The sequence below is a fragment of the Aptenodytes forsteri genome, unplaced genomic scaffold, assembly GCF_000699145.1.
Source record: "Aptenodytes forsteri isolate BGI_AS27 unplaced genomic scaffold, ASM69914v1 Scaffold229, whole genome shotgun sequence".
NCBI classification, from domain to species: domain Eukaryota; kingdom Metazoa; phylum Chordata; class Aves; order Sphenisciformes; family Spheniscidae; genus Aptenodytes; species Aptenodytes forsteri.
The window spans coordinates 3,839,510-3,866,826 of record NW_008795863.1 but is presented as its reverse complement, the minus strand read 5'-3'; the positions used below and the strand labels follow the sequence as shown (position 1 = coordinate 3,866,826).

General features: G+C 38.4%; 1 protein-coding gene across 1 annotated transcript in view; it reads right to left on the bottom strand.

The window, feature by feature from the left end:
• Nucleotides 1–27,317, bottom strand: part of PPP4R1 (protein phosphatase 4 regulatory subunit 1) — a 118,272-nt gene that overhangs the window by 29,553 nt on the left and 61,402 nt on the right. The window contains exons 3-9 of the mRNA XM_009284139.1: nt 19,629–19,735; nt 8,835–8,977; nt 7,313–7,459; nt 5,618–5,725; nt 4,824–4,889; nt 2,351–2,509; nt 1,119–1,249 (exon numbers count right to left, since the gene is read on the bottom strand). Coding sequence (XP_009282414.1) covers nt 1,119–1,249; nt 2,351–2,509; nt 4,824–4,889; nt 5,618–5,725; nt 7,313–7,459; nt 8,835–8,977; nt 19,629–19,735 — 861 coding nt within the window. The remainder of the gene's footprint in view (nt 1–1,118; nt 1,250–2,350; nt 2,510–4,823; nt 4,890–5,617; nt 5,726–7,312; nt 7,460–8,834; nt 8,978–19,628; nt 19,736–27,317) is intronic.

Sequence of the window (27,317 nt, the reverse complement as noted above, 5' to 3'; positions counted from 1 at the left end):
GTCACTTAACCACTTCCCTGGGCAGCCTGTTCCAATGCTTGACAACCCTTTCGGTGAAGATATTTTTCCTACTGTCCAATCTAAACCTCCCCTGGCGCAACTTGAGGCCATTTCCTCTTGTCCTATCGCTTGTTACTTGGGAGAAGAGACCGACACCCACCTCGCTACAACCTCCTTTCAGGTAGTTGTAGAGAGCGATGAGGTCTCCCCTCAGCCTCCTTTTCTGCAGGCTAAACAACCCCACAAGTTTTTCTCACTTCTACTCTTCCAATTCTCTCCCCCATCCCACCGGGGGTGGGGGGGAGGCGAGGAGTGAGCGAGCAGCTGTGTGGTACTCGGTTGCCGACTGAGGTTAAACCACAACACCTTTAGGGCCTTTTCTACAAAGCTGCTCTCCATCCAGTCAGACCCCAGCATGTACTGGTGCCTGGGGTTGTTCCTTCCCAGGTGCAGGACTTTGTACTTCTTGTTGAACTTCAGGAGGTTCCTGCCAGCCCATTTCTCCAGCCTATTGAGGCCCCTCTGGATGGCAGCATGACCCTCTGGCACATCAGCTACTCCTCCCAGTTTTGTGTCACCAGCAAACTTGCTGAGGGTACACCCTGCTCCACCATTCAGATCATTAATGAAGATGTTAAACAGGACTGAACCCAATATTGACCCCTGAGGTACATGACCAGTTATTGGCTTCCAACTATGTGTCGCTGATCAGCGCCCTCTGCGCCCAGCCATTCAGCCAGCTGTCAATCCACCTCACTGTCTGCTCGTTCAGCCCATACTTCACCAGCTTCTCTACGAGGATCTTATGGGAGACCATGTCAAAAGCCTTACTGAAATCTAGGCAGACTATATCCACTGCTCTCCCTTGTCTATCAAGCCTGTCATTTCATCACAGAAGGTATATCCTAAGGTATCCTAAGTTACTGAATAGTCACGTATTTTTAGTAAATAACTGAAAATTCTGGGAGTCCATTAAGTAAGATGAGAAGTTCCAGATCTTCCCATTTTCCAAGATAAATACTCAATTTATACAGAAAAGTTAAGAAAATTAACTTGCAGTTCATACAGAAGAAAAACAAGGAGGAAAAAATAATTTGTAGACTTAGTAAATTATTTACCTGTTTTCCTGTGCAGAACCACAATCTTCTGGGTTTTTACCATCTTCTTCTTTAAAGTACTGGCCACTGCTGGATGGATTAGCAAAAGTTGATATGAAAGGCCCCAGAGACTGAAAAGCAGCTTGGCGGACCTAGTGGAAAGGGTCCAAGGTGAAAAAAAATTATTTATCTATATATAAAGCTTGCTGTCCTGTAAAACAAACGCCTGCTACTAGGAATTGGAAGGGTCATAAGCCTACTGAGGAAAGCGACAGCAGAGGCTTTTTTCTGGAAAGAGTCAGCCAGCTGTATACATAAAGTGCTAAGTAAAGAAAGTTAAGAAAAAGCAGGGTAAAACCAGTTAAATCACGGGTAACTAAGTTGGCAGGCCTATTCCCCACAACCAAAGATATCACAATTATTTAGATAGTAGAAGCAGGTAAATTTGAAAGCTCAGCTGAGAATTTTAACAACTTGAAAGGAAAAAATCATGTGCGGTGAACAGACATTTCACTACCATAAGTTTGACTGATGATAAGCTCTGCATTTCTTTCCCTTTCCTATTTGGCTATGTTGTTCATTTGCTCCTCCTTTCTCCTACTATTTATTCTCCTCTTCTCAACAATTATCTTATCTACCTCCATTTTTATTATTTGATTAATTCTGCTGGGCTACAACTTGCATGACTTTCCAGGATCCAAGAGCTCATGCTCCTGTGCAAAAGATCTACTTTTGGCTCTTGGAAGCAGTCTGCTCCATAACAAACTTAACAAGGTTTGAAGAGTAGATCTTCAAGACCAAAAAAAAAAGACACCCCCCCAAAAAAAATCACAAAAAACCCCACCCAAACCAAAACCAAACAAACCTAAAACCAACAACAAACACTACCACCCCACTCCACTGCCCAACGCCCCCACAAAAAAGGAGGTGGTCGTAGAGAACATACAAAGAAATACAAATAAGTCACATCTGATTTTCCAGTTTTGTTAATGACTTTCAGCAATGTTAAGTCACAGGCAGTTCTGTTGCTAAGAAAAGCTATCCTGCTGACACAGTTTTTCTTACATGCTGCAGTGAAATTGTGAGGGACTCTCTACACCCATTGACAAAATAAGCAGTCTAAGAAGAATTTTGCTTGAGGTGCGTGAAACAAGTTATGTTATCCACACCTATGGGGAGAAGTTCTATATGGAGTATTGCAATAAAATCCTTTAAATATGACAGCTATTCAAGAAATAAAAAGCAATTCTTACCCATCGTGAAGGATCACTAATCAAATTAATAAAAAGGGTTGACAATTTTGTCCTCCGGACTTCCTGTGATGTTGCACAAGAAACTGCCATGAAGCATTCAGCACAGGCTTTCCTAACTCCCCACACATTATCAGAGCAGAGCTGGAAAAACCTCGGCAGCTGTTAGGAACACAGTGAGTAAGTTTGCAAGTCTTAACAGGCAGTACTTGTTTCAAAGCAAGTTCTTTTGTCACATTCATTTCCTTCATCTCATTCTCTGCCCTCATACTCAGATGCATTAATTTAACATTTGCAAGACAAAGAACACATTCAGTAGCACCACCCTTCTAATCAGTTGCTCTCATGTTACTTATGGATACAGATAAGGAAAATTCACCTGAAGAACAGCAAGAAAGTACTAACTTTCTAACCTGATTTATATCCAAAAAACCCCTCCAAAAAACCCAACTCCAAAAATATCCCCAAGCCTAGAAAACCTATCATAAGACAAAACCTCATCTCTACACCACTCTTTTAAAGCAGATAACATTGAAAGGAACAAAACCAAAGAATACTGGTGCATTAACGTTTTACCTATCAGAGACCACTTCAGATTTTTGTAAGATTCTCACTGAAATGCAAAGGAAGAGCATCTTCAGAAAGAAAGAAAACCTTTCTTTTCCACCTAAACATCTCATTGTTAGATTTACCAATCTCTGTCTCACCATCTACCCTACAAACAGGACCTGAACTGCATAGAGGAATAGGGGAATGAGACAAACACTGCATGTGGCGCAAGAGAAAACAGGTTTGAGCAGAGCAGTGGTTTTACTAATAAAACTGAAGCATTTGGCAGTTGCTCAGGTACTCGGGTATTTTGGAAACAGTAACAGTAAGGACGAAACGGTGGACAGAGCACAGGTGAAGCAGTTGAAGACATGCAGGTCATCACACGGCTGCCTTCACTTGCAACACGCAGAGTGGTAAGATGCAAGTAATACAATGACTTGCACTGTTCTCAACTACTCTGTTCTCAATTATTGATGTTCAGCTGTTCCTACTTTCTGCAGCAAAGTTTTCTGGACTTTGCTTCTGATTAAAAAAAGCATTTATGTTACAAAATGAAGTTTTATCTAAAGCCATTCAGGTTTTTGCCCTTTTTTTTTTTTTTTTTTTTTTTTAAATAATCCAAAAAGAGCAGAAAATACTATTTTCTGTTATGGAAAGAGATCCCCAACCGTCCAGCCACATGTTATTGCTTTCACATAAAATAACCACCACTTTTTTATTTCATAGTCTAACTGCACCCTCTACAAAGTTTTAATCCAAATTCATGACATGTATCACTAAGAGGGCATTTGTGTGAGAGAAATCAATTTATATCCCCAATCAAGAAACATATGGGAAATAAATCTGCGCAACGATACTTCATTATCAAATGGCTTGAATCACACAGTACCTAGGGAAAAAGGCAGCAAATGCTGTAAGAACATAAAAAAATGCCCTGAGGGTCACACTAGGCATACCTAGCCCAATACCACATCCGCAAAAGGCTGCAGAGCCTCTTGTTGAAGTCATGCCTGCATTTACACTCTCTCCATGTAAGTCCCTCGCTAATTCATGGCACTGACTCATCAACCTCCTGTGGCTCCTCAACTAGCTCACTGTCCACATCCCCAAAAGGAGAAAGCTTGAAGAAGGATCCCAGAGACTGTCACAGGCTCATTTCTGCTCCTTAGCCCTGTCATGTTTCCAAGCCTAGCAACATCCATCAGCTGCTTGGACCTGCCAGAGCAATGGGGGGCAATGTTAAGGATCCTCTGCTCACCGCTCCATCCAGTTCCCTGTTTTTCCATTTTGAATTTGTATCTCTTCCCTTCACTTCATTTGTTATTGCCCGGATTCATTTATTTTCTCTGCCTTTCTTTCTCTTTCGCTCCTTCCCAGGAGGGGTTGTGAGGCTTTGTTAGAGTCAGGAAAACTGACTTTAAAAGATTAAATCAATGAACAGCAGCATTAAGAGATGCCATTTAAGAACACAGAAGCCTCATCACTTCTAGCAGTCTACACTCCCCATGCTCCGCCTGTATCTGCAATCTCTCATTGCATTTATGGACATTAGAAGACACATTCCTGCCTACTTCTTGCCTAATGTATTTTTGAACTTGCCAATACTCCCTGCCTCCACAGCCCGAGGCATTTTCTTCAATCTGATTTAAACCCTTCTCCCAGCTCTAGAATTGAGTACCCCTTAGCTCTAGACCATGTGACTTGGCAAGTAAGAGTTCTATATTCATAGTAACTGTCTTCAACGTTTTGTAAACATCAGTCATAACCTCATGTCAGCAAAACTAAAGAGTCACAGCTTTTTTAGTCTCTCCTTGCTAAGGGAATGTAGCAGTTGTCTAATCATTTTAGCTGCCCTTCTCTGTACCTTGCCTAACTCCACTACTGAGTTGTATTAAAAAGAAAAATCCTTTAAGAAATGGCTTACCAGCATTTCTTCAGTGGCTTGCTGCCCAACCACACTGCAGATATCTCCAAAATTGGCTGCACATACCTTGCAGACAAAATGCAAGAAATAACCACTAAGACCATAGTTTTAATACAGCAAACAAAATCAAAGGGAAAATGTAAACAGCTTTTAAAACCATAAAAACAGGTTTTGGTGCAACCTCAGTATCAGCCACTTTCCCATCCACCAGTTCCCATGGTTTAAAAATTAAAAATTGTTTTCCTCATTTCAAGCTTAATCAGCCTTTTTTAATCACAAAAGAACCACCCCAGAACTTAAGTGAAAGGGAAGGAGGATAAAATGCATTCAAAGTGCTGTCAAATGAAAGAATACAAGCAGTTATCAGGAAAATAAGCTATGCAATGGCAGGGTGAAACCAAAACACAGCCTCAGCACCTAAATACCATGATGAAGTACTGGTTTAGTTCATCTTAATGAGTATCTTTAATTCCACCTATGCACAGAGATATGAGCTCAGGTGGCTGGTGCTGTATCAGTTACAGTTGGTTCACATTTTCGTGGGTACCTACACAACCATGAGGACAAGCAGATTCTCTCTTTGTTTTTGATAATAAAGGTAGGGACTCTGGAAAAAACTCAGGTGTCAAATATAAAATCTGTGGAAATGCGAGCTACAAAAGAAACCCCATAGCTTGCACTTATACATGTCACAGATGAGATCTAGCAGGAAAGAGTCATTTAGACAAATGCAAGTTCCAAGTTGATGACACTCCTTTCACAGATAATCCAGATCAGATGCCGATAATTCATACCTTACGAACATGAAACATTCTGCAGTCACAGCACATCTCACAAAACCTAGGAAGAACAAGTCTTTCCGTGATGTCCTTTCCCACCATGGAGGCCATTTTGCACATTATCTAATGGCAAGACAGACACTAATCAGGAATGCTTGCATAACACACAATTCCATGTCAGTTAAGCAGAGGCTTTTTACATTTACTTTTCATTCTGATGCACATAATTTTATTGAAAATTGTGAAAAATATTGAAAAAATCCTATTTTGAATTGAAAAGGTTTGGCCGCTTCTGCAAAAAGCATTTTTTTTTCTTTTTACCCTCCACCTGTCATGATGTAACACAGCTATAGAAGACGTGGGTCTTTCACCAAACAATCAAATTCCTAACTAATGGAGATAAGTGAACTCTCAGAAATTAATCTTATCCGACTTACAAAAATTTAAAAAAAAAAGTACAAGATTCTTTCACTATTCCAATACTTAACAAATATATATATATTTACAATTAACAAAGTTATTGACAATTAATATGCTAAAGTGACTTCTACAACTTCTGTATGATTTAAAAATTAATTACAACACTCCATATTGTGCATATGCAACTCTGTAACATAAAATTACTGGGAAATCACATAGTACCAAAGAAAGTGACAGCCTTTCCCTCTAAATGCTCTTTCATTCTGATTTCTACTACGACTTTTAAAAAAAGGTTATCTAAAAGAATTTTATGTTTAACTTTCCTAATCACGTCAGTGGAACTACTTAAATTCATTTTCCTATAATGACAAATTATTATTTTTCTAACCTCCAGGGGCTCTGTGAGCTACAGAAGCCTTTCTCAAGTTTCAATATCTTCAAAACAATGAAGATGGGTAAAACAATTCTACTCTAAATTTTATTCCCTTATGTATTTGTAAGCTTCTTCAAGAAAGTACTAGAAATTTGGTGCCAAATACAATAATGCCCAGCCTGCTTACTGTTTACGAGTCCAGCCACATTATGAAAGTAAAATATTAATGAGGTCTCTCTCAACCAAAAAGAATAATCACTTAAAAAAAAAAAATCACCCAGCAAAAAGCATCAACATAAATTGCAAAAATTCAAGCGAAACATAAGGACATACATCTTCTGCCATTTCTCCTTTATAACTTAACTTATTAATTTGCTTACTATTTTAATTCAACACATAATTTTTAATTATTAAGGTTGTGTCTAATGCAAAAAAACCCTCACCAACCAACCATGAGTTAATCAACTCAGATGCCTATTATTTCGTCTAATAAAACAAAACAAAAATCAATAGAGAGAATAGACATACAGCAAAGACCAACAGAATTCAAGCGTTAAAGATTTTCCACTGATGGAAATTTTCCACATCTGCAATTTAAACTTCCATAAAACAAATAAACCTGGGAAAAAAAAAGCCAACAATAGCAGATGCTTTAGGAGTCAATAAAATTAATCCCCTGCGCTGTCTTGTCCAGCTGGGTTTTTCTTTACAGCATATATAAGCAATTGAATTTAAATCTAACCTTGACTTGAGTGTAACACAGTATGGAAGAAGTTACAGAGTAGTTATGGCTAGCAATATAATCTTTTGTCTTTAATACCACATGGATGTGCATCTTGGAATCACACTACCCTCACTGCAACATCAAGCATTCAAGCAAACTTTATACTGTGTGATTTGGTATTGTTGCTACTTACAGCCACGGCTTCCGTCTTCACATCGTCATTGCTGTCTGGAGCTGTCAGATCTATCAGAACAGGGCATACTTTGGTCTCCACATCATATCTCTCTATGAGTTCTTGCTCTAACAGAACTAACAATGCTGCCTGGCTTGTTTTTCTTACCTATCATAAAAAGACAGAAACTGAATCAAGGAATTCGAAGACAGTTTGTTGGGTTTTTTGTTTAAATATGTGTCCCGTATTTTGGAAGCTGTACCTATGCCACACACCTATACCAATTGCACTCAGTGAGAGGACAAGCGCTCCAAAACTTTTGCAAACACTTCATGTTTGAAACAAACTATTTTTCAACCCAAGAACACCTGCATATTATAAACTAAGGCAATGCTATTATAAAAGTGTCCACCTACATACTTCCCAAAACACAGGACAGCAATGTCAAAAAAAGTAGTCATGGCAAAGCTCACGCAAGAAAAGCAGCACAACTAATTGGGAGTAACAAAGTTTCTAAGGAATGTGAATTTTATTAAACAAATCCTCTCTTTCTAAGATTAACAGGTTTGGCTGACAGTGAACAACTGCTTTTATTTCGAATGTATTTTTAAATTCTGAGAGACAATTTTGCTTAGTCCCATCTAACAAAAAAAGGCTGTACAAAACCAAGATAACCATTAATAAGTGACTTCATATGTGGCTAACCCCTGCCTCTCAAAAAGTAAGTTCATCAGAAAACATTACACAAAACAAGAGACTATATACTCCAATGCAGCAATTTTGAAAACACCTTCGAGATCTTTGTTTCAGAGCAAACCAGCCAAATGAACTATGGAGTATCAACAGAGGTTAAGACGATGACCAGAATCGCTGATCTGCTAGCAAGAGAATATCAAGCAGAAGTATGGTTGTTGTATTATACATTTATTAGCAAACCAACTATTAAGAAAGATAGGTTTTGGTACCTATTTTTAGTTATGGAAAATCCGGAAAGGGCAAGAAAAAAAAAAGTTACAAACTCAGAGGCCTAAAATACTTAAAGTAATGTATCACCTAGGATTAGTCTAGTCTGAAATGACATGGAGAAGCCTAGAGAAAGCTTTAGACAAGCTAACTCATACACACAGAGAAACAAACCACGCAAGTTCAGTCTAAAAGCTTTATTCAATTGATATACAAATAACTGGTTATGAAGGAACATAATGGTGTTAAACTGAATTATACCAAGGAGTCAATTTTTTATAACTACTGTTCCTTTTTGCCAGAATTTAAATTATGTAAGCTTATCAAAATGACTGTTTGATTTTGACCGTAAGAATACGATACCAGATAAAAGGCCCTGAATCAGAACAGATCACATTAGATGAAAAAATGTTGGAAATTTTCTTTAATTAAAAATTCAGAGTGCCATGTACTTCATGTCATTCAAAACCTTTTTACCCCAAAATATTACACGCTTGTATGATGCTAAATTATTTAAATTGAAAAACCTCACACCAGGTATATCCAACTAGCTAATAAACTATTTGTAAAAGGCACTTACCTGGTTATTCTGGTCTGCGAGGTATCGTACCACAATAGGCAGTAAGTATTTGGAAAAAGCATATGGGATTGAAGGTCTGTTTTCTTGACAGAACATAGCAATATGCGGCACCTGTTCCATCAGTTCTGCCCGCACCGTTGGCTCTGTCAGGGTCAAAATAAAACCAAACAAGGCACAATAAATGTTTACAAGCATACTGCCAGAATAAGCTTTTTACAGTCCTGTACATACAAACTATGTTCTCAAGTGTTCATGTCAGCATGTTTATGTCAAGCTTCATTTTGACAAGCACCACCTTTTTGCAAAACCAGGTACAACTACACTCTGTACTGCTAAATTACTGAAAAGATGGGTCCCACGTTCTCAGTAAAAAAAAAAAGAAGAGGTATTAGAGAGCAAGCCACCAAACATTATATCAGAACCTGTCTAAACTCCCTACGAGCACCACCTACTTCCAAGAAACCTGCTAAGCAGAAATTCAGCTCAACACTGGTACCACTATGAGAAGAAACAAACTGAGGGGTGCTCCTGGCCACAGCCTCTCATGCAGGAAAGGCCCCACTGAGCAGGACAACCAGCCACAACCACCGATGCTCTTTTTCATTCTTTGCTTTTTAAGGCTACTGATATTTTCATCAGATGGAAAAGTTCCTACATCTTTCCAGTTGCTTCTGTTAAACCTTTCAGGCATGTTTTTCATCAAAGTTGGTGACTATTTAAAAAAAATATTTAATTCACTTTTTTAATTCAGAAAACAGTGCACTGCTTGAATGAATCCTAATCCCCACAGAGCATGCACATCTATTTGGGGCATGAGAAGAGAAACAATAAAAGAAATACAAACATGGATTAAACTAAACTATTAAAAAAACAGCTTCAATTTAAGAAGTAGGTCATTATCACATGCCTGATAGTCTACTTGTCCACAGAAAAAAAACAACCACAAACATAATTTCAGACCTAAGTACTAAGTATTTCTGTCCTTTCAGAGTTTGATGACATCTGTAGTTACTATTAGAGAACTGATTATCTATAAAACACACATAATGAAAACTCATCAATTACTCTTGTTACAGTAATTTGATTTACAGTATTTTAAATAATAAGATGTATACTGTTCACAGGATACGCATGCCTTACTGAATTTTTACATATGAATTGTTCAGGTAAAGCTTAATGGTATGACCAGAACCACCTTCCTTGGAATACTTGGAATTAACGTGATACATTAAAAATACAACCTTTTGCTAGATAGAAGCACGTAACTTGCATTTGTATTTAACATAACCAATGCATGCAGCACTTGGCTTTCTTGAACACTGGTTGCAAGTGACAACTTAGGCCTGAATAAAACAAAATGAAGATAAAGCAAGTACCGTGCTGTGTGCAGTCTCTTCTTCACTGAGGACAGTAAGAACAGAAGAGATCATAGCACACAAAGTAATCAAATGCCTATGGGCTCCATTTCTTTGGCTATAGACTTATATCACTTTTCCTATAGAAAAACATAACAAAATCTTCTGTAACATTTATGAATTGCTGACAAAGTTTCAAAATACAAAATGGAATCCCAGATAAATCAATACTGAATAGGTTTGCTCTTCATGACAATAAAGAAAAAAAGTCTTCCAATCTGCTCTGTTTCTCTTCCGAAAACATTAACAGGAACACACAGAACAAAAGCCTTTTTATTTAAGCTTCAGATGTTCTGAAACACGTGCAGGTTGAACTCCATAAGCAATACAAACATCCTGAAGTTTGTACTGAAGAAGTCAGATCCTGAAGAAGACTACTCAAATTATGTGCAAGTTTTAGCAGACTTGAATTAACAAAAATGAACAGGTAACAAAAGGCTAAATTCTAGTTTGGCAAATGCTATGTTTGTAGCACTAAACGTGACAGTTGACCAAATAAGCACCTGTAAATAGGACAAACATAATAGCTAATGAGATCATTAATTCTGAAAGCTAAATTCTACATATCATATTAATGCAAAGAAAGGAAATACTACTTCTTGCAGTTTTTCTAAAAAACATAGAGAATAACAAGTTACCATGCTCAGTCTAAGTTTCTAATTTCAGTCTAACTTTCTATTGGGAGCTTGCAGCACCTCCTACTATTAAAGTTAAATTTAAAAAATCAACCAAAGTAGATCACCTGTTTTCAAGACTAAAGTTGGCAAAACCATCTATTTTCTTTCTACATCAAATTCTGGTCCTCTTATCTGACAAGGCCTAGCTTCTTCACTTCTGGAAGAGAGACTTGAAATGTGCCAGAGAAAGGAGTCCTTTTACATCTCAACACGGTTTTTCCACCTGTGTGAAAACCTGCCCAAAGGTGACTGAGCTAAGAGGCCTTGAAAACACCCTCCATTTGCACCTGCCCAGTAGCTGACAGAGAGCACGGCAACTACAAATTGAAGAGTCCTTCCTTGCTGAGCACATCCAAGATGCAGAAAGCCATGATCACTGCAGACAAACTGTACACAGCCTCTCTCCCAAGACCAACTCTTTTGAAAAGACTGCAGATGGGAAACAGAGCAGAATGAGGAGCCACCAGGCTGGGTAAGGAGGGATGGAGGGCTGAGAGGTGAGTGACAAGGAGATAAAACTAGCAACTAAAGGGAAGGGAGACTGAAACTTGCTGGACAAGAAACTGGAACCAGGGCCCAGTGCCAGCACTGGAGGGACTCACTCCCACCTTTCCCGTAAGGCTGCTATTTCAAAATGTGCCCAGGACATAATCTAAGGGTACAAGAGGCTTGCGTCACAACACTTATCACTAGGGTCTCGTTCTCACTTTAGGACCCGTCTCATTCCTTGCAGCAGACAGAAGATGACTGATGTGGGGAGGGCAGAGGGAAGGGGGATAGAGGAAGAGAAATTTTGTTGAGGCTGCATGTCTGGCAGCAGTGCTTCTTAAATAGTTTCCAAATTTCCTTCAGGCAGTTCCCACCCTCCCAAACCCAAAACTTGCTGGTGGCCTTTCCATTATGCCAATGCAACTGTTCGTACAGCCAGACTACAAAACCCTATCAAAGAAATTCCATTATGCCAATGCAACTGTTCGTACAAAACCATATCAAAGAACTGATCTGGCTGACGCAGCTTTTGCCCCACCACAGCCGCATGATTAAACAGCAAGAACTAGCACTTAGATTGGTCTCCCTGTGCAATCACACATTTCCCTCAAGTAGCAGAACTATCTGATGATGGAAGCAAGCAAGTGATGGTAAGAGGGTGCAGGAACCGCTTACTGTGATATTACCATCAAAACAGAGTGAAAGTAGTAAAATGCTGAGAAACCTGATTTGTTCCTTTGCCTAGCGTGAAGCTGTGCAAAATGCTCAAGCCAAACTCTTCACAGAGTAATTGCACACTACTCATTTGATTGCAGTCTGAACTCTGGGTCTTCACTGCTGAAGAAATACCCACCACTGCAATCAAAGCCAACAAGAGGTCTGTATTAAGCATATCAAGAGCTACGTATAAAGCTTCGGGCACTAGGCACTCAAAATGGGAAGACTGTCTTGAGTTTGATACCTCTACAATTTGCCCACCCACTGGTAAAGTAATGGCAACACTCCCTTCCCTCAAATTGACTAGGTTTGCTGTGAAACTGAATTCATAAATTTCTTTATGAAGCACTCCAGCAAGAGAGCAATGACTACCAAAACCATAAGAACCTTTTTTCTTCAGAACAGGGTTCATCTATTATGCAGCACTTGAGAGAGTGGCCACACCGCCTGAAATATTGAAGAGCTGCTCACGTAAAGCGAGCCCTCTTCTTCCTGAGCTACTAAGTAAGCTCTGGCTTTGTGAGGATCATAGACAGATGAGATGACACAATTGAAGATTTGAAAAATTCATGCCCAGGAATGAATTAGAACTGTAAAGTCACCTTAGTTCTTACATTCCCTACCTTTTAAGTACATGGCTCTGCGATCTTAGCAAGGTCAATTCAAACCAACAAACAAACCAGCACTGTGTATGTAACTGGCTGTGTAACGCAACACCATAATTCACTACCAAAAAGGCATTTGTGCTGTTCTTGGGAATTACTGCTGCTATGCAAGAACCTGAACCTTAAGCTTACCAATAAGAGCTCAATTCTTCCAAATGCTGAAGCACGTGTTCCAGTGTATACTGAATAGAGCCTAATCTTGCAGTCTGATGGGGTTACAGTACAGCTTTTTTTTTGCATCGTGTCTCCTAAAGACCCAAGCAACCAAAAAGGCATTTGTGCTGTTCTTGGGAATTACTGCTGCTATGCAAGAACCTGAACCTTAAGCTTACCAATAAGAGCTCAATTCTTCCAAATGCTGAAGCACGTGTTCCAGTGTATACTGAATAGAGCCTAATCTTGCAGTCTGATGGGGTTACAGTACAGCTTTTTTTTTGCATCGTGTTTCCTAAAGACCCAAGCAATGCCAAAAATTTCCACTAAAGATACAGCACTTTCTCATCCCCTTCATCCATTCCTCAGCTTTGTCTTTAGCTTAGACGGGTGGCAGCTCCAAATACAGATTCCAGCAGACTTCAATACATGACAGTGTCCGACATTTCAGTTTAAACTTTTCTGTTGATACATCCAAATTTATGGCTTGGTCATCAACACAGCAAACGGAGCACGGCAGTATCAGTTAAAATTATTACACGCAGCTTCTTAAAGCATAAGCTCATCCAGCTGGGGAATACATCTGTATTATATATTTTTTGCACTGTACAATACAGTCAGGACCAGGCTTTCACACAGTATAAACAAAATCTGGGTGGAGAATTTTGCTTCACATCAAGGCTGAAAGTTTCTATTTTAGGCACTCTGGAAAATCACTGTGTACAATCAGGGTCTCCATAACATTTGCTTGGAACAGTATTTTTCCATTTGGCAGAGGAAGTATTTTTAAATGCTGCTCTTTTCAAACTGTCTCCTGAAGGTACAAGTCTATGCCTTAAAGTAGCAGGCTACTAGAAAAAAAAAGCTGCAACTTTTCAAAACAGAAAAATTTGAAAAGAAATATTAATATAAAAAATTAGATCTCAGAAGCAAACTCATACTTTTCTCATTCATTAGCACTTTATTTCGTTCTGTCAGGTCTTGTGTATTCTCTAGATACAGAATTATACTGAACTGAGTTTTAGAAGTCAAGCAAAACTAAAAGAATGACAGAAGAAAGTGAAAACTTTCATTTCATAGACTTCCATTTCTTGTTTGTGAAGTAACTTTGAAAAGAAGTTGCCAGAATAAAATGACACAGTTCTACCTCTCTCGATTTCCAGACCACGAGAAAACAACCTTCAGTTTTAGCTATTTCACAAATCACCATTTAAATCAACATCCCAAACTGACTCCAAAATCATAGTAGTAACTAACTGTTCCTTCCCCACCCATGAAAAAACATTTAAACTTCCCCTAGAATTTGACACCATCTCTCATGTAAGCAAAGTGCCAACATACTCATCTAGCTACTCCTAGCACATACACTTAGCTTTCCTATATAAATGTGTAATGTTTATTTCACCCCTGCTGAGGCTTCAGTTCACCCTGTATTCCACTTCAGCTACAAAGAAGTAAAACACCACGGTTAGCTGTATACTGGAAATTAAAAGGGGATTATTGCAGAGCTGCACAGTATAATACCAACTAATTGCTCCAGAACACTTATTTGTAAATGAAGTAATTATTCCAGAGCCAGCTCACAACTAGATTTATTTCACAATAGCTTATTCTGCAACAACGTACAGTATTTAGAAGAAATTCTGTAAATCTTTCATTATCCCAAAATGACCATTCTGAAATACAAGCAGCAGTCAATTTCCCCTACATTTGTGAGGGGCTGTAAGGTTTTTGTGTTGTTAAAGTGTATATGAAGAACAACTACTGGTGATGTTAATGATGCTTTAACTGACAACTTCGATGAATGTTTTAAGTGCATCTGAATATTAATAATATTAATATTTGTTCTTATTAAAGGTTGTGAGTAATAAGTAAAGGTGTAAGTGCATAGCTTTGCATTTACACTTTCATTCTTTTAAAAAAAAATTTTTGGCAAAAGGCAAATGAAAATATTGATTTATATGTGCTAGATAGAAACAAGCAGCACAGAAAACACCTTCATGCCCTTCCCCCTGCATAGATCTCCACTTCTGTATTCAGCCTGAATATAAGGTCCACAGCATACTAAGACGCCAATCTGCCAACGGCATAGCAACAGTACTGGATTTTTACACGTCTTTTCTCAAAGTGAACATCATTTGCATAATCAAAGACAAAGTTTAAATAAATTCTACAGTTTATCAACTCAAACTTTATCTATCCCCTTCTTTCCCAAATATAACTTTCCCTTCCCCTCTTTTTTTCCTTCTAGTGTCATCTGTATTTTCCCTTTCGGATTTCTCTCATTTTCTGCTTCATCTGTCCCTCCAACTTTCCTACCTTTTTTGAAGACAAAAGAAAATCTAGACAAGTGAAAATACACTGTAACCAGAGCCCATCCCTTTTAGCTTAGGAGCCCATCAGAAAGACTGATGTGTCTGACGTGTGTGCTGCTTCAGCAGTCAGGTTCTTTTCTCCCACTAACCAGAAATGGACTTCATTACTGACTGGCAGAGCGAGGAGTGAAATACAGACTAATGAGAGAGGGTAAAGTCACTGTGAGTCATCCATCAGATGCATGGAGAGACAAAAGAGGATCACATCAAGCAAAGGAAAAAATTCTTAGTGTAGCAGGAGATGGGAGAAGAGGTATGGAAAAATCCAGAAACATGAAGACGGAGAGGAGAAAAAACAGGTGGAGCTATTGACAACTGGGAAAGGCAAATATTAGCATTCCCATTAATATTGCTTACATATGAAGATTTTGTTAAATGAAATGCTGTAATATGTGCTATTTGACAGGTATTGCTGGCATCTCTCACTATACCAACAGCAGTAATTGAAATGGTCTTACTAACATAGATTAAGCACACTATTAAGTAATTAAGGTTGTGAGGCCATCCACATTAAGCCTGATTATACAGCTTCAAAACTTAATGACCAATTAGTCTAATAATTGTTTTTTAAATTCAGCTTGTTTTGCAAACTGCATTCACAACCGACTCTATGCAGTAAAGAGACTACTTTTCATTCAGGAGAAAAAAAAATCTAGTTGGTTATATTCAAGCAAATAAGCACCAGTCCTCCAGGAATTCACTTTCTTCTTCTCCATCGTTTCTTTAGAAAGATACCTATATGCCTCTATTTCACAGTACACTAAAATATCACATATATTTTAGAAATTAAGATACAGACTCTCCCTCTGAAAGAATCCTCAGAAAATAAGATTTAAAGCTTCTAGCGCACAGTTTTGCAAGCACACTGAGCAAAATGCCAATAATGCAATAAATTTGGCTGAGGCTAACTTTCGAAGCCAGTTAATTGTACTTGGGTGCACAGTGATGAAGCCTTGTATCAGATAAGCCATTCACAAGCTGGTACCAAAACAAAAGTTTGAATAATACTAACTTACTCAAGTGAAAAAGACAGACATTAAGGGCCTTGTTCAAGCTCACATAAGTCTGCAGCTAGTCTACATTTGAGGATGAAGAAGGCCCAGCTGTTTTGCTATGTTACACAACGGTAGTCAGAACTCTCCTTCACAAAATACATTTCACTACAACTCGCTGTCTGTCCACCTGCAACCCCACACACTGGCTGTTGACAGAGAGATGTTAAAATACCACTTAGCAGTCTTTTAGCAATACTTAATTCTCCCCCCCCAAAAGAAACTTTCACAAATTAGTGATATTAGTAAGACATTATTCAAAGAGTCCAAATGAGTTCCCACCAAAAGCTATTTGAGAATTTTTTGTCAACAGTTTTTTTAAAAATAGTTTTAGAGCTGATATTTGCCTTTGCCATGATGTCTCAGAAGATTTATGTCATGGCTAGGCAGTTGGTATGTCAAGATCTGTGTCAATCATACCAAACGATAGTCTCATGATTTTTTGTGCCTTCCATCCTACAATCATATATTTGGACCCAGATCTTTTTCTAGTAAAGATTAATTTTTATTTCACATTAATGCAGTGAGGAGCATAACAGACATCACATTTAGCTTCTTAAAGTGTTATCACAGTACATGAAGAATGAAAATAATTGTTTTGAAAGTCTCTTGCTCTCAAACACAGAAATGGCTGCCTCATTGTAGCCTCAGATTAAAAGAAAACCCACCCCCACCCCCCCCCAAAAAAAATCCCAAACAAACAAACAAAACCACCAAAACAAACCAAACCCAAAAAAACCCTAAACATGTTTCTTTTTCAAGCAAAGACCATGTCTGAAAAACATCGACTCACCTACAGGACTTCTGAAGTTGCAAGGTTATTAACAGTTGGACAGAGGACTGCTTAGGCAACTTAAGGACAGTTGGTATTTCTAGTTCACTGCTGTACCCGTATTTTAGATAACAGCAGCAGTAGCACAAAGAGAGCATGGATACTGTGTACCCTGGGTACATTCTTCAGTTCAAACCTCATTATACCAACTACTGCCAAAAAAAGAAAAGTACCTCGCTTTCTGTGACTTGCTTTGACAAGAGAAGGCAAATACTTCCAAATGTCAAAAAACAGGCATAAGACTAATGAGTATCACCTATTAGAAATGAGAAAACCTGTACATAGTTTAGTTTGACTTCCCAAGAGTTTGTTTTTATTTTTATTTATTTATGCATTTAAACATGGAGGCTTGACTCCAGGATGGCTCTAACCATACAGATATCTGGCTCTAACCAAGCGAGTCAAAGCGCACGGATACTTTTATGATGTTTTCTTATTCCAAATTTAGGTGGGGGGGTTTTTTTGTTGTTTTTCAGCACAGGTTAGAAAAAATATCGTAAATGGAAAAAAGCATCAGATAAGAGAAAAATGAAAAACAAGTCTAGTAATAGCAACCTTAACCAAAACAACCCCAAAACAAAACAAAAAATGAACAAAAACCACTGTGCTGCAGTTTGAATAATAGTCAAGCACATATATTAAGAAGATACAAAGCAGATCTAGTTCCCTAATGAATTTTCACATGGTTTAAGACGCAAGGATATTCTAATAACTTGTCTTACAGAAACAGGCTAAGTCCAATACTGCAACCGCTCGAGGCACAAAAATCACAGTTAAGTTTGCAGAAATTTAATTTGTGGGGCAGCTGCAGAATCCAGCGCTGCTAGTTTGGCAGATCTGAGACAACTACTACAACACAGGAAAAGCCTGAAATGCTGCTTTTACTGACGCTGAGAAAATATCAACCCTGACTAAAAATGTACTCCACCCTTGTTAAAGGAAACAAATTGATTTGAGCTCAGCTCTTGCCTTCCTTGAAGTTTGTTTAGGTAGAAATGCAATTTGACACACTTAGTTGGTCACCAACGAAAAGCCTAAGGCTACAGAGTTGCTGCACAAGGCCATTTTCCCCTGGACACATCTGTCCTATTTTCCAAACTTGAAGCTTCAGGAAGTTTCTGATGCTCAAAACTGTTAACATGATCACACAAACAAGCACTGTATATACAGATTTCAGAAGCAGAGCTTTGCTAGGAAAGTACTCTAGAAGCAGTAGCGTGCCACTATTCTCAATTAAAGACACATTTAAACTTAAATGAACAGTGACTTTTTTTTTTTCCTCTTATGTAATGCTTACAACAGGCTATTTTTCCTGGCTAAACAAGAACATTCCCTCAGAAAAATAAAAACGTGCATTTTAAATGAAGACAGTAATGACAAAACAACAGAAATGAGCAGAATACCTTTTTACCCTTGGAAAGCATTATGTTCTGCAATTCCGGAAGAAGGGAGAAAAACTAACAGATATTAAACAGAAGAAACATTTTCTTCTCATACAAGATTTAATACAAGTTTCTCTCCATAGCACTCCTACAATGACAAAAGAATGAACTTAGATCTTCTCTGATGTTTTGCTGCTAAAGCTTTCCTTCTTCTTTCTGGTGCTTCAACTGTATCAGCTATGTTGAAATCAAGCCCTTAATTCTTTCTACAGAATTTTCAACCTGGAATTTTGTTGCAGCTCTGTCCACACCATTTTTCCCTTCATCTAAATCAAGCCCTTAATTCTTTCTACAGAATCTTCAACCTGGAATTTTGTTGCAGCCCACACCATTTTTCCCTTCATCCACTCCCCCACTGCTTTTTAAGCGCTCCTTTTCTTTCACATTTGTTTTTCATTATTCTCCTGCTTTTGCCTTTTATTCCAAACACCGAGCAGTCTCAATATATTCACGAGCAAAAGCCCCTCTATATCTACAGAGCCCTCCTACTCATTACCTATATCTGCATCTTGCTTACCAATTCCTGCTGCCTCTCTTACCTTCACAACTGGTTGCCCAAAAGGGACTAAGGGAACAACTTCAGCATTTAAATTCTATCAAAACTAATGGGAGTTTTGCACGTTTTGCAAGATTCTTTTCAAGGCAATAAATTATTTTAGATTTGTAGATAAAGATTAATAATGCAGATCTGCTGAGTAGCCAAAGTACATAATATAAGTTATTAAAAAATGTACTGATGGAAAGTGGTACTCCTACATTTTGAAGGGGCTTAATTCTGTTGAGGAAAATAGTAAGGAAAAAAGTCATCTTTGGGGGGATGATTTAGCAAAATGAAATTTTACAGTATTTTATTGCATTTGCAGAAGCCTAGTTCGAATATTGAAGACGAGAAGGAACATATTGGTCCTGTGCTGAACACAGGTTCAGCAATTCTGACTTTCCCTCGTTAACCCATTAAAATGTTTAATGCTACCTACCTGAATCATCAGCTAATCTGCTGATTCTCTCCAACACAGCAATACAATCTCTCTCATCATCACTGACTTCCTTCAAAGTGTCCAGCAAACTTCGAGCCACCATTTGCCTAGTTTACAAGAAAGATTAAAAATTAGCATTATTTGTGTCCAGAAATACAGCCAAATCAAAAAGTTGTGCAATCATACAAGTTTCTTAAACCAAACAGTAAAATTTTACATAGATTCACTTTTAACTCAGTAAATTTAGTTAGTCCTGCTTTGGGAATTCTTAATTCTGATACCTGGCGTAATCCTAAAGAACTGTTAACTTTTAATGTTACATTAAAAGTATCCCTTTGGTTTACAAGGAAAAGGGAAACCAGCCACAAAGATAAAAAATAGTAGTCATCTGCCAAGCGGGCAAACAGGAGATGAGTGTTAGGAAGTCAGTGTCAGCCTTCCATCCTCACCTCTGAATTCTCTAACTTGTTCCATACTAAGCAAGACAACACCACTATTGTCAGAACAGTTTTAAACAGAATTACGAACTTATTTCACAAACAAAAGCATGAACACTCAAGCTGAAGATTTCCATACCAATGGTGATGTTTAGAAGCTAAACTTCATTCAAATGCTATATAGAGCAATGGGTATATACTGTAAAAATAAAATGTACTAGCCCATGTGTGCCTGGGACATACATTAAGCAAAGTAGAAAATGAAACATTAAGAAAATGTGAAACAAGTCAGAATCAACTCAGTTACTACTTCTAATGCACAAGAAATTCTTCTAAGGATTAACTTGTCAGTGACAAGATAATAGTCAATTTTGGGTTTTTGTCCTCTAAGGTTCTGTTGCAGCCTATGTTACAAAGTCATACCCATCAGTTACCTAGAGAGCCCTAAACATTAAGTTTTTAAAAAATGCAGCTGGCAATGTGTGGCAATCAACCTTCCTCCTCAACAACAGCCTGCAACGGCATAACTCTTTTTTCACCCTTTTGGACAATGTGGGTTGAACATCAGTTCAGAGAGCTAGCAGGATTATCCCAACAGTGGAATGGGCCAAGGAACAGTGTCCAACACACTGCTAGCTCTTGTACTGCCCTGGAGCAATTTATCAACGTGCTGAAGCAGCAAGGGTCAAGTGCCAGATATTTCCAGAACTGACTGACGGAAACACTGTTAGGATGCAGCCTAGATATAAGCACTGTTGACAAACAGCAGTGCTGTAGACAAGAGCAGAAGCATAGCTAAACTTGATCATGTTCACTACAGACGGTGAACGTGAGCGATGGTCACAAACTAGTAAGAAACAGATGGTTACATTCCTGGTGTACGGGGGAAGCTTGAGAACTTTACAATTCCATGCAATCGGAGAAATGCAGTAGGTTTTCACGAATTCCCAAAGCTAAGCAGACATTTCCATTTTTTCAAACTGAAGATCAGTAATTTAAATGTTTCACATTGGCCACTTGCAAAACTATCTTAAACTGAACTGTTTTGACATACAGATGAACAAAATCCTCTAAAAAAAAACCAACAAAAAAACAAAACCCAAACAAAAAAACCAAAAAAACAAAAAAACAAAACCCAAATTGCAAAAAACTGTTTGCCTTTAACAAATTTCCTCTCCCTCACTCTTTTCAACTTGGTAAAAGTACATCTCTCAGCAGAGATCTTGATATGCAGTTGGAAGTTCAGCTGTCAAAATCCTAATGGAGGGACACAGACTACGTGACACACTAACCTAGAAGCAGAGTTGACTTGGTCTTTTAAAGGGCTGGACACCTCTGAAAAGAGAAGAGGAACAGATGAAGCATATTTCAAAAACCAGCCTGCCTGGGTACATGTGTCTCCTACATATTAAATGTAATCTTGGAAAGCAAGAGACAAGTCAACTGACCCACTGAGTTGGTCTCAGCAAGTAAGGAACCACAATAAACAGCACTACATCTTATCTGGCTCCTGGGGACTATGGAATGGCCCCCTACTATGCCAGGAAAGAAGACTCTCATCTCCTCATAGAGCTTTGTTAGCAGTATCCTGAACTGTGGTGGCTGGATCCCACAGTAAGTCTTTGCTAGTCCCTGTGAGTTGGACAGATGGCTATGTAGAAGTAGCCACCCTGTAAGCTGAAGGCCACAAACCTTCTGCTCAAGAGGAGATGAAAACACAAATCCTAATCTGAAGTAGATATGACTTATTTATTAAATCCACTCAAAGCTAAGAAGGGACATTCAACTTCTTCCCTGGACTAAAGGTAGAAGATGGCCCCCACCTGCATCCAGGTGGTATTTCCCTCTTTGGCTTGTAGAGGAATCAATGATCTACTTTTACATTTAGCAGATTCTGGTAAAAAGCATTACAACAAAAGGCAACAGGGGCAAGTTAAGCTCACTTTAGAAAATCTAACTGAGTAGGCAGCCAGTAGTGACAGGGTAATCTCTTAACTCCATCCAGTGTTCTGGGAGATGATGTCCACTCGTGTCCTCCAAACATTATGGGCTCTGACCTAGTTCTGCCACTACCCCCAACGATCTGCCAAAATTCTTCTTGTGCCTCCAAGGCACAAACATAGGACACAGCTAAATCTACCTCACATTTGCCACAGGCTGAGAGCTAGCATGTAGGCAACTAATGTGGAATGACTTGAGCCCTGCAAGCTCCCACTTTAACATGCTCCGCTTACTGGAGAGCAGAGAGTAAGCAAGGGTCCCTGGTACCCTGTCTAGCAGTCTGATCTTCCTTCTCATGCAAGCATTGGCAGTCAAGCTACAAAAAGCCTACAACAGAGGACTGCAATGAACTATCAATGCATAGCAGAATAACATAAGGCAAGCAGTAGCTTGCCCCGCAACTTGCCAGGTGAGAACCAGGTGAGCATTTGTGAAATTGTAACAGAGCTCTGAAGGATGACCTGTCTAGTCTAGAAACAAACAAAAATAGGTGGACATGCTTCATGCTGAAAAGGCAAGGAGATACCTCCTGTGACAGGGAAAAAGAGGAGGAGCAGGTTTCCTCTAGGGATAATGACAACACGTCCCCATAAACTGCATTCTAACAGGGAGTCAGACTCCTTCAAGTACATATGTGACAGAAATGACACCACCAACGTTAATGATGGCAATGTAAGTGATTTCAATGGCATACGTTCTGTTACTATATGTTACTCCTGGTTATCAGGGCACGATTTGGGACTAGGATTAATGGTTTCTTGCCATTTCCCTCCTGCCACTGGCTTGGGTTTGTGTACTGCTTGCCTCTAATGAGATACCAAGCTCCACTAAGAACTTCTACCTTTACACATTCTCAGTGCTAGCGGAGTTGTCTTCATTGCAAGAACCAATAGAATTGCATCTTCTTGCCCATTCAGTCAGATCTTGTCCCTGATTCCTCCAGGTCCAAAGAGACTTTCACTAGCTGCTCTGGCAAGTGAAGCTTCAAATCAATAACCCTACAGCTGTGAACTCTCAAAGAAAATTATTTATTCACCATATGTGTCTTTGGTATATGACTGCCACCTAAGCAGCAATACGTCTACTTATCCATTAAATAGCTTACAGGCCAAAGAAAGGGCACAGGTCAAAAGGGTGGAATGTAGCATGCAGTACAAGCACTTCAGCTATTATGTGCAAAGAAAAAAAAAAAAGAGAGAAAGAAAAGGAAAGAAGATGATTTTTTCTTCACCCATTTTTGCAGAACTTCTAAATCAAGATTTGATGACATTTGATGTTTAAGTGAATATTGGTAGTAGTAAATTAGCTTGGCACTGTTTTCACCAAACAATCTCAGAAGATATTCTGAATAAACTCCCAATTTCAAAAATAAACATCTTTGTACCCTTCTTAAGAAGAAAGGCTAAATACACAGAGGTACACTCAGTATTGTTGAAGTAATTAAAACTTCTCTCAGTGCTTTGTGAAAATTCTGTCCTTTGATAGTTCAGCTTATATCATTTTAATGTACACTTACAAGGCAAACTTTCTCAATCTATATTGTGAAAGTTAAACTTCAGTAATTTATTTGGTATGCATGTATCTGCAAATTGTGTGCAAAAAAATGTGTTTTGAGGTGTCATTTTTACTGTATGTTATTCTTTGACGTACAGTGGGCTCAGAAAGACTGAAACATGAAAACAGAAGAAAGGAGAGTTAGAGATTAGGAGAAATAACCTAATTTATCCTAAAACGATGAGAAGTGTCCTAGTCAGAATGAATGCCACTATAGTTTTACCTGCATGGCTTTGGTATGAGTTTGGCATTTCCTTATTGTCAGTACTCAACAAATACCCCAAAAAGAAAGTTTATACCAGCCTAGGCTGCACAGACAGAAGGAAAGTGAGTGGGGAGAAAAAAACTGCAGCTGTAGATAACGATTCTCAATTAACTTGTTGGTTATAATCTGATCACACCTAAATGAAAATAAGGCAAGGTAATTTCTTACACTTAAGGAAGGTCTTGATAAGATTCTCGACATCCCACCAAACATACTGTCTTAGAAAGGTTTTTGATACACATTACAGCACAGAGGGATGAAAACAGCGTTCTTCTGTTTTAGTGGGGGTACTTTCTGCATGCACGTCCTGGTTTTTAAACACACAGTAAAATGACATTCTTGACTCTGCAAAAGGGAGTGAAGAACTGGAAAGACTTATGGTATAGCCCTGATACATCTAAAAATTTATTGTTACCCTTAATTCCTTGGAAAGAAATTGATTTCTCAGTTCCTGAAACAGAGCATATATTCTAAAAACTTCTAGATTATTTTCCAGAATCAGAGACATGTAAAACCAAACCAAGGTTTATATTGTGACTGTTGGAGTCAGGAATCAGACAACCACATTAAAATAATTCACTGCCACATGTGGTACAGCCTCCTTTCTGATGCCAATCTCTCTTCCATCTGCAGTCTAGAAAGCAAGAAGGCTACCTTCTACCAACCATATCAGAAACGATGTCTGTGCCATGAAGTCAGTGGACCATATCTTTTAGCCAAAAAAGACAAGTTACCCAGAATGCTTTACGCCAAATCTTCACCTACACTGTAGACCGTGAAAGTGCTACTGACAAGCTGTACATGAGTACACACACCTACGCTTAAGCCCTCTTTGAGATCCAATATGTCCTCAGTTACTGCTGAGTGCTGCTCTATGAGTATTTTGAAGTTAAACTATTTAAAAAAAAAAAATTTCAAAAGACATCAGGTATTCTCCCAAGGGAAAAGCAAAAAAGTACTTCAGAACACAAAGAAGCATGGCAAGAGGATAGCTTAAAAATATCTACATTGATATTTAGATATAGTCTTGATAGCCAAGACTGATCATACTGATGAATGAGAGTCTGCTGCCAAGATCTGCTTTGGTTTGAAGAGAAAGGGCAAGAGCAATTCCTCAAAAAGTAGGCTGATCAAAAGGAAGGGTCTGTTGTTCAGGAGCTGCCTCACTATTTGAACAGGTCTACTGGTGAGTGTTGTACACTTCTGAGCCTTAATGAGGAATGGAAGCAAGTTAACAGCAATAAAGCTTAAGAAAACCCACAAAGGATTTTTAAAATTAAGAGACAAAAGCTATGCTCCAATCTGCACCGGGAACTGGTTTTTAAAGCAAGCAGCAAAAGGGAATCCTCATCCATGCATGCACGCACACACACCAGTGCTACCAGACACAAGGAAACCTTGTGTTTTAGGGTGATGCTCTTGGCTTTCTGCTCGGCATCTACTCTTGCTGCAACATGATACTGGATTATTAAGGCATATGCTAGAGATGCTTCTCAAATCTGGTCTGAAGGCTGCCTCTTCATTAATAAAACCATAACCAGAGTTCAACTTGCCTTGGTTTTCAGATAGAAGAGGGGTCATTTATTGTAATATTTCTCAGGTTCCCCTCCATTCTCATAGACTGAGACAGTATCTCTGGTGCTGATCAGCCACACTTAAAACAGGGAGGATGTAGACCATAATATGCCAAAAATTGTCACACAGCAACTCCTTCCACCATTTGGGAAGCGCTGTTAAAGGATTCCCTACCTCACTCTTTTTTCAGTTCATCCTGTCAAAAACCATACATTTTTAAATGAAGAAGCAGTTCCTATTTGCAAGTTCCAAGTCTGATCTGCTAAAATTCCTTAGGATGCAGACATAGATCCATTTCCATCTCAGAGCAACTGGCTTTGGCCTTCAGACACCAGCTGAGAAATCATGAGCACTCAAGCAATCCACTCAAAGGAGACTAGGCTTTTGTAGTAATTGTTAAAAATCACTTGACTTTAATCATTCAATATAATCACACACTGCAAATATGATACATATGTAGATGACTAACCAGATAGAAAATGATAATAAAAACAAACGCAAAGAGAAATAAAATGAAATTTAAACATTTTTTATTTTTAAAAAAAAAAAAACACCAAACCCCACACTAAAAGCAAATTCATCCATTTAAAGAAAAAAAAAAAATCAAAAAATTTTCACCCTAATTTACCCAGGCTCAGTGATTATGTTTCAAGGGTTTGGGCATCTATAATTTGAAGCTTCCACACAAACACAGGTCCAAGGTCACAGAAACAACCAAAACATTATTAACTCAATCATAATATAAAATAATGTTAAACTACACATAAGTAGTATGGTATAATCATATCCAATTCAGAGACATAAATTAAATTATACTTTAGTTGTTTATTGTTATCTTTTCCCTATGAAATGCTCCAGTTCATCTGTCTAGCAAAAATCTCTCCAGTTATTCCTGAGACTGACTAATGCTGAATCATCACAAACTGCCTGCAGTAGTTACTCACTATGACTTATAGTGATATAATCGCTACTCACAGTTATACCACTAATGGCTATCATATGCTATTTCCTATATTTTCTTATGCTACATAACACAGTAGGCCTACAAAGAGAGCTAGGATTAAACAACATGTTTATACCAGGAAAAAAAAAAACCAAACAAGCAAACACAAAAAAACCTCAGGGAAAACTATAGTTACTCCACCCATCTTCCCCTGAAGAAAAGCACAGGCAAGCACAGGATGCATAAAGCTGCACAGCGTCATCAAAAAGATTTCAAGCTTATGCATGCCCCACACCCCATGCAATCCATACTGACTCAGAGAGACAGTTTTTTCTTAAACGAGCAAGTAAAATATTAGGACCACTACTCTTATTTAAAATTCAAGTCACACAACTTGAGTTTCTGAGTTTGTTCTCCTCCCTACTGGCTTTTATTACATAATTGTAACCTATAGCCCTAAAGGTTCCTTTTCCCTCCCTCCCCATGGAAAGTCAAACATACAAACTCTCTCCTCGTTGGCAAATTGCTGATTTAATCTCAAATTGTAAAATGCCACAAACTTTGGATTTCAGGAAAACAGAAAACTTTAAAATCAGGCATTTCAGAACTAATTTATGCATACAGATTTATGCAGGTTATAATAAGAGAAACCATTCTATAACTGTTAGCTTCAGTTCAATCAGAATGAAAACCTTCCAAACGGGGGATGTTCATACCTGTAATATGGAATTTTAAGTATACTTCACAGGACCAAAGTTAAGCACAGGGCTAAATCCTTACAGAACTCAGGCCACGAATAACAAAATAGAGGCTAACCTACAGGGTGGTTGATCATAGACTTATCTTCCGCATACTAGTGAATTAAGAATTCAACATAAAAGCAAACATGCTTTATTAAAGATTTACTTGGAGCC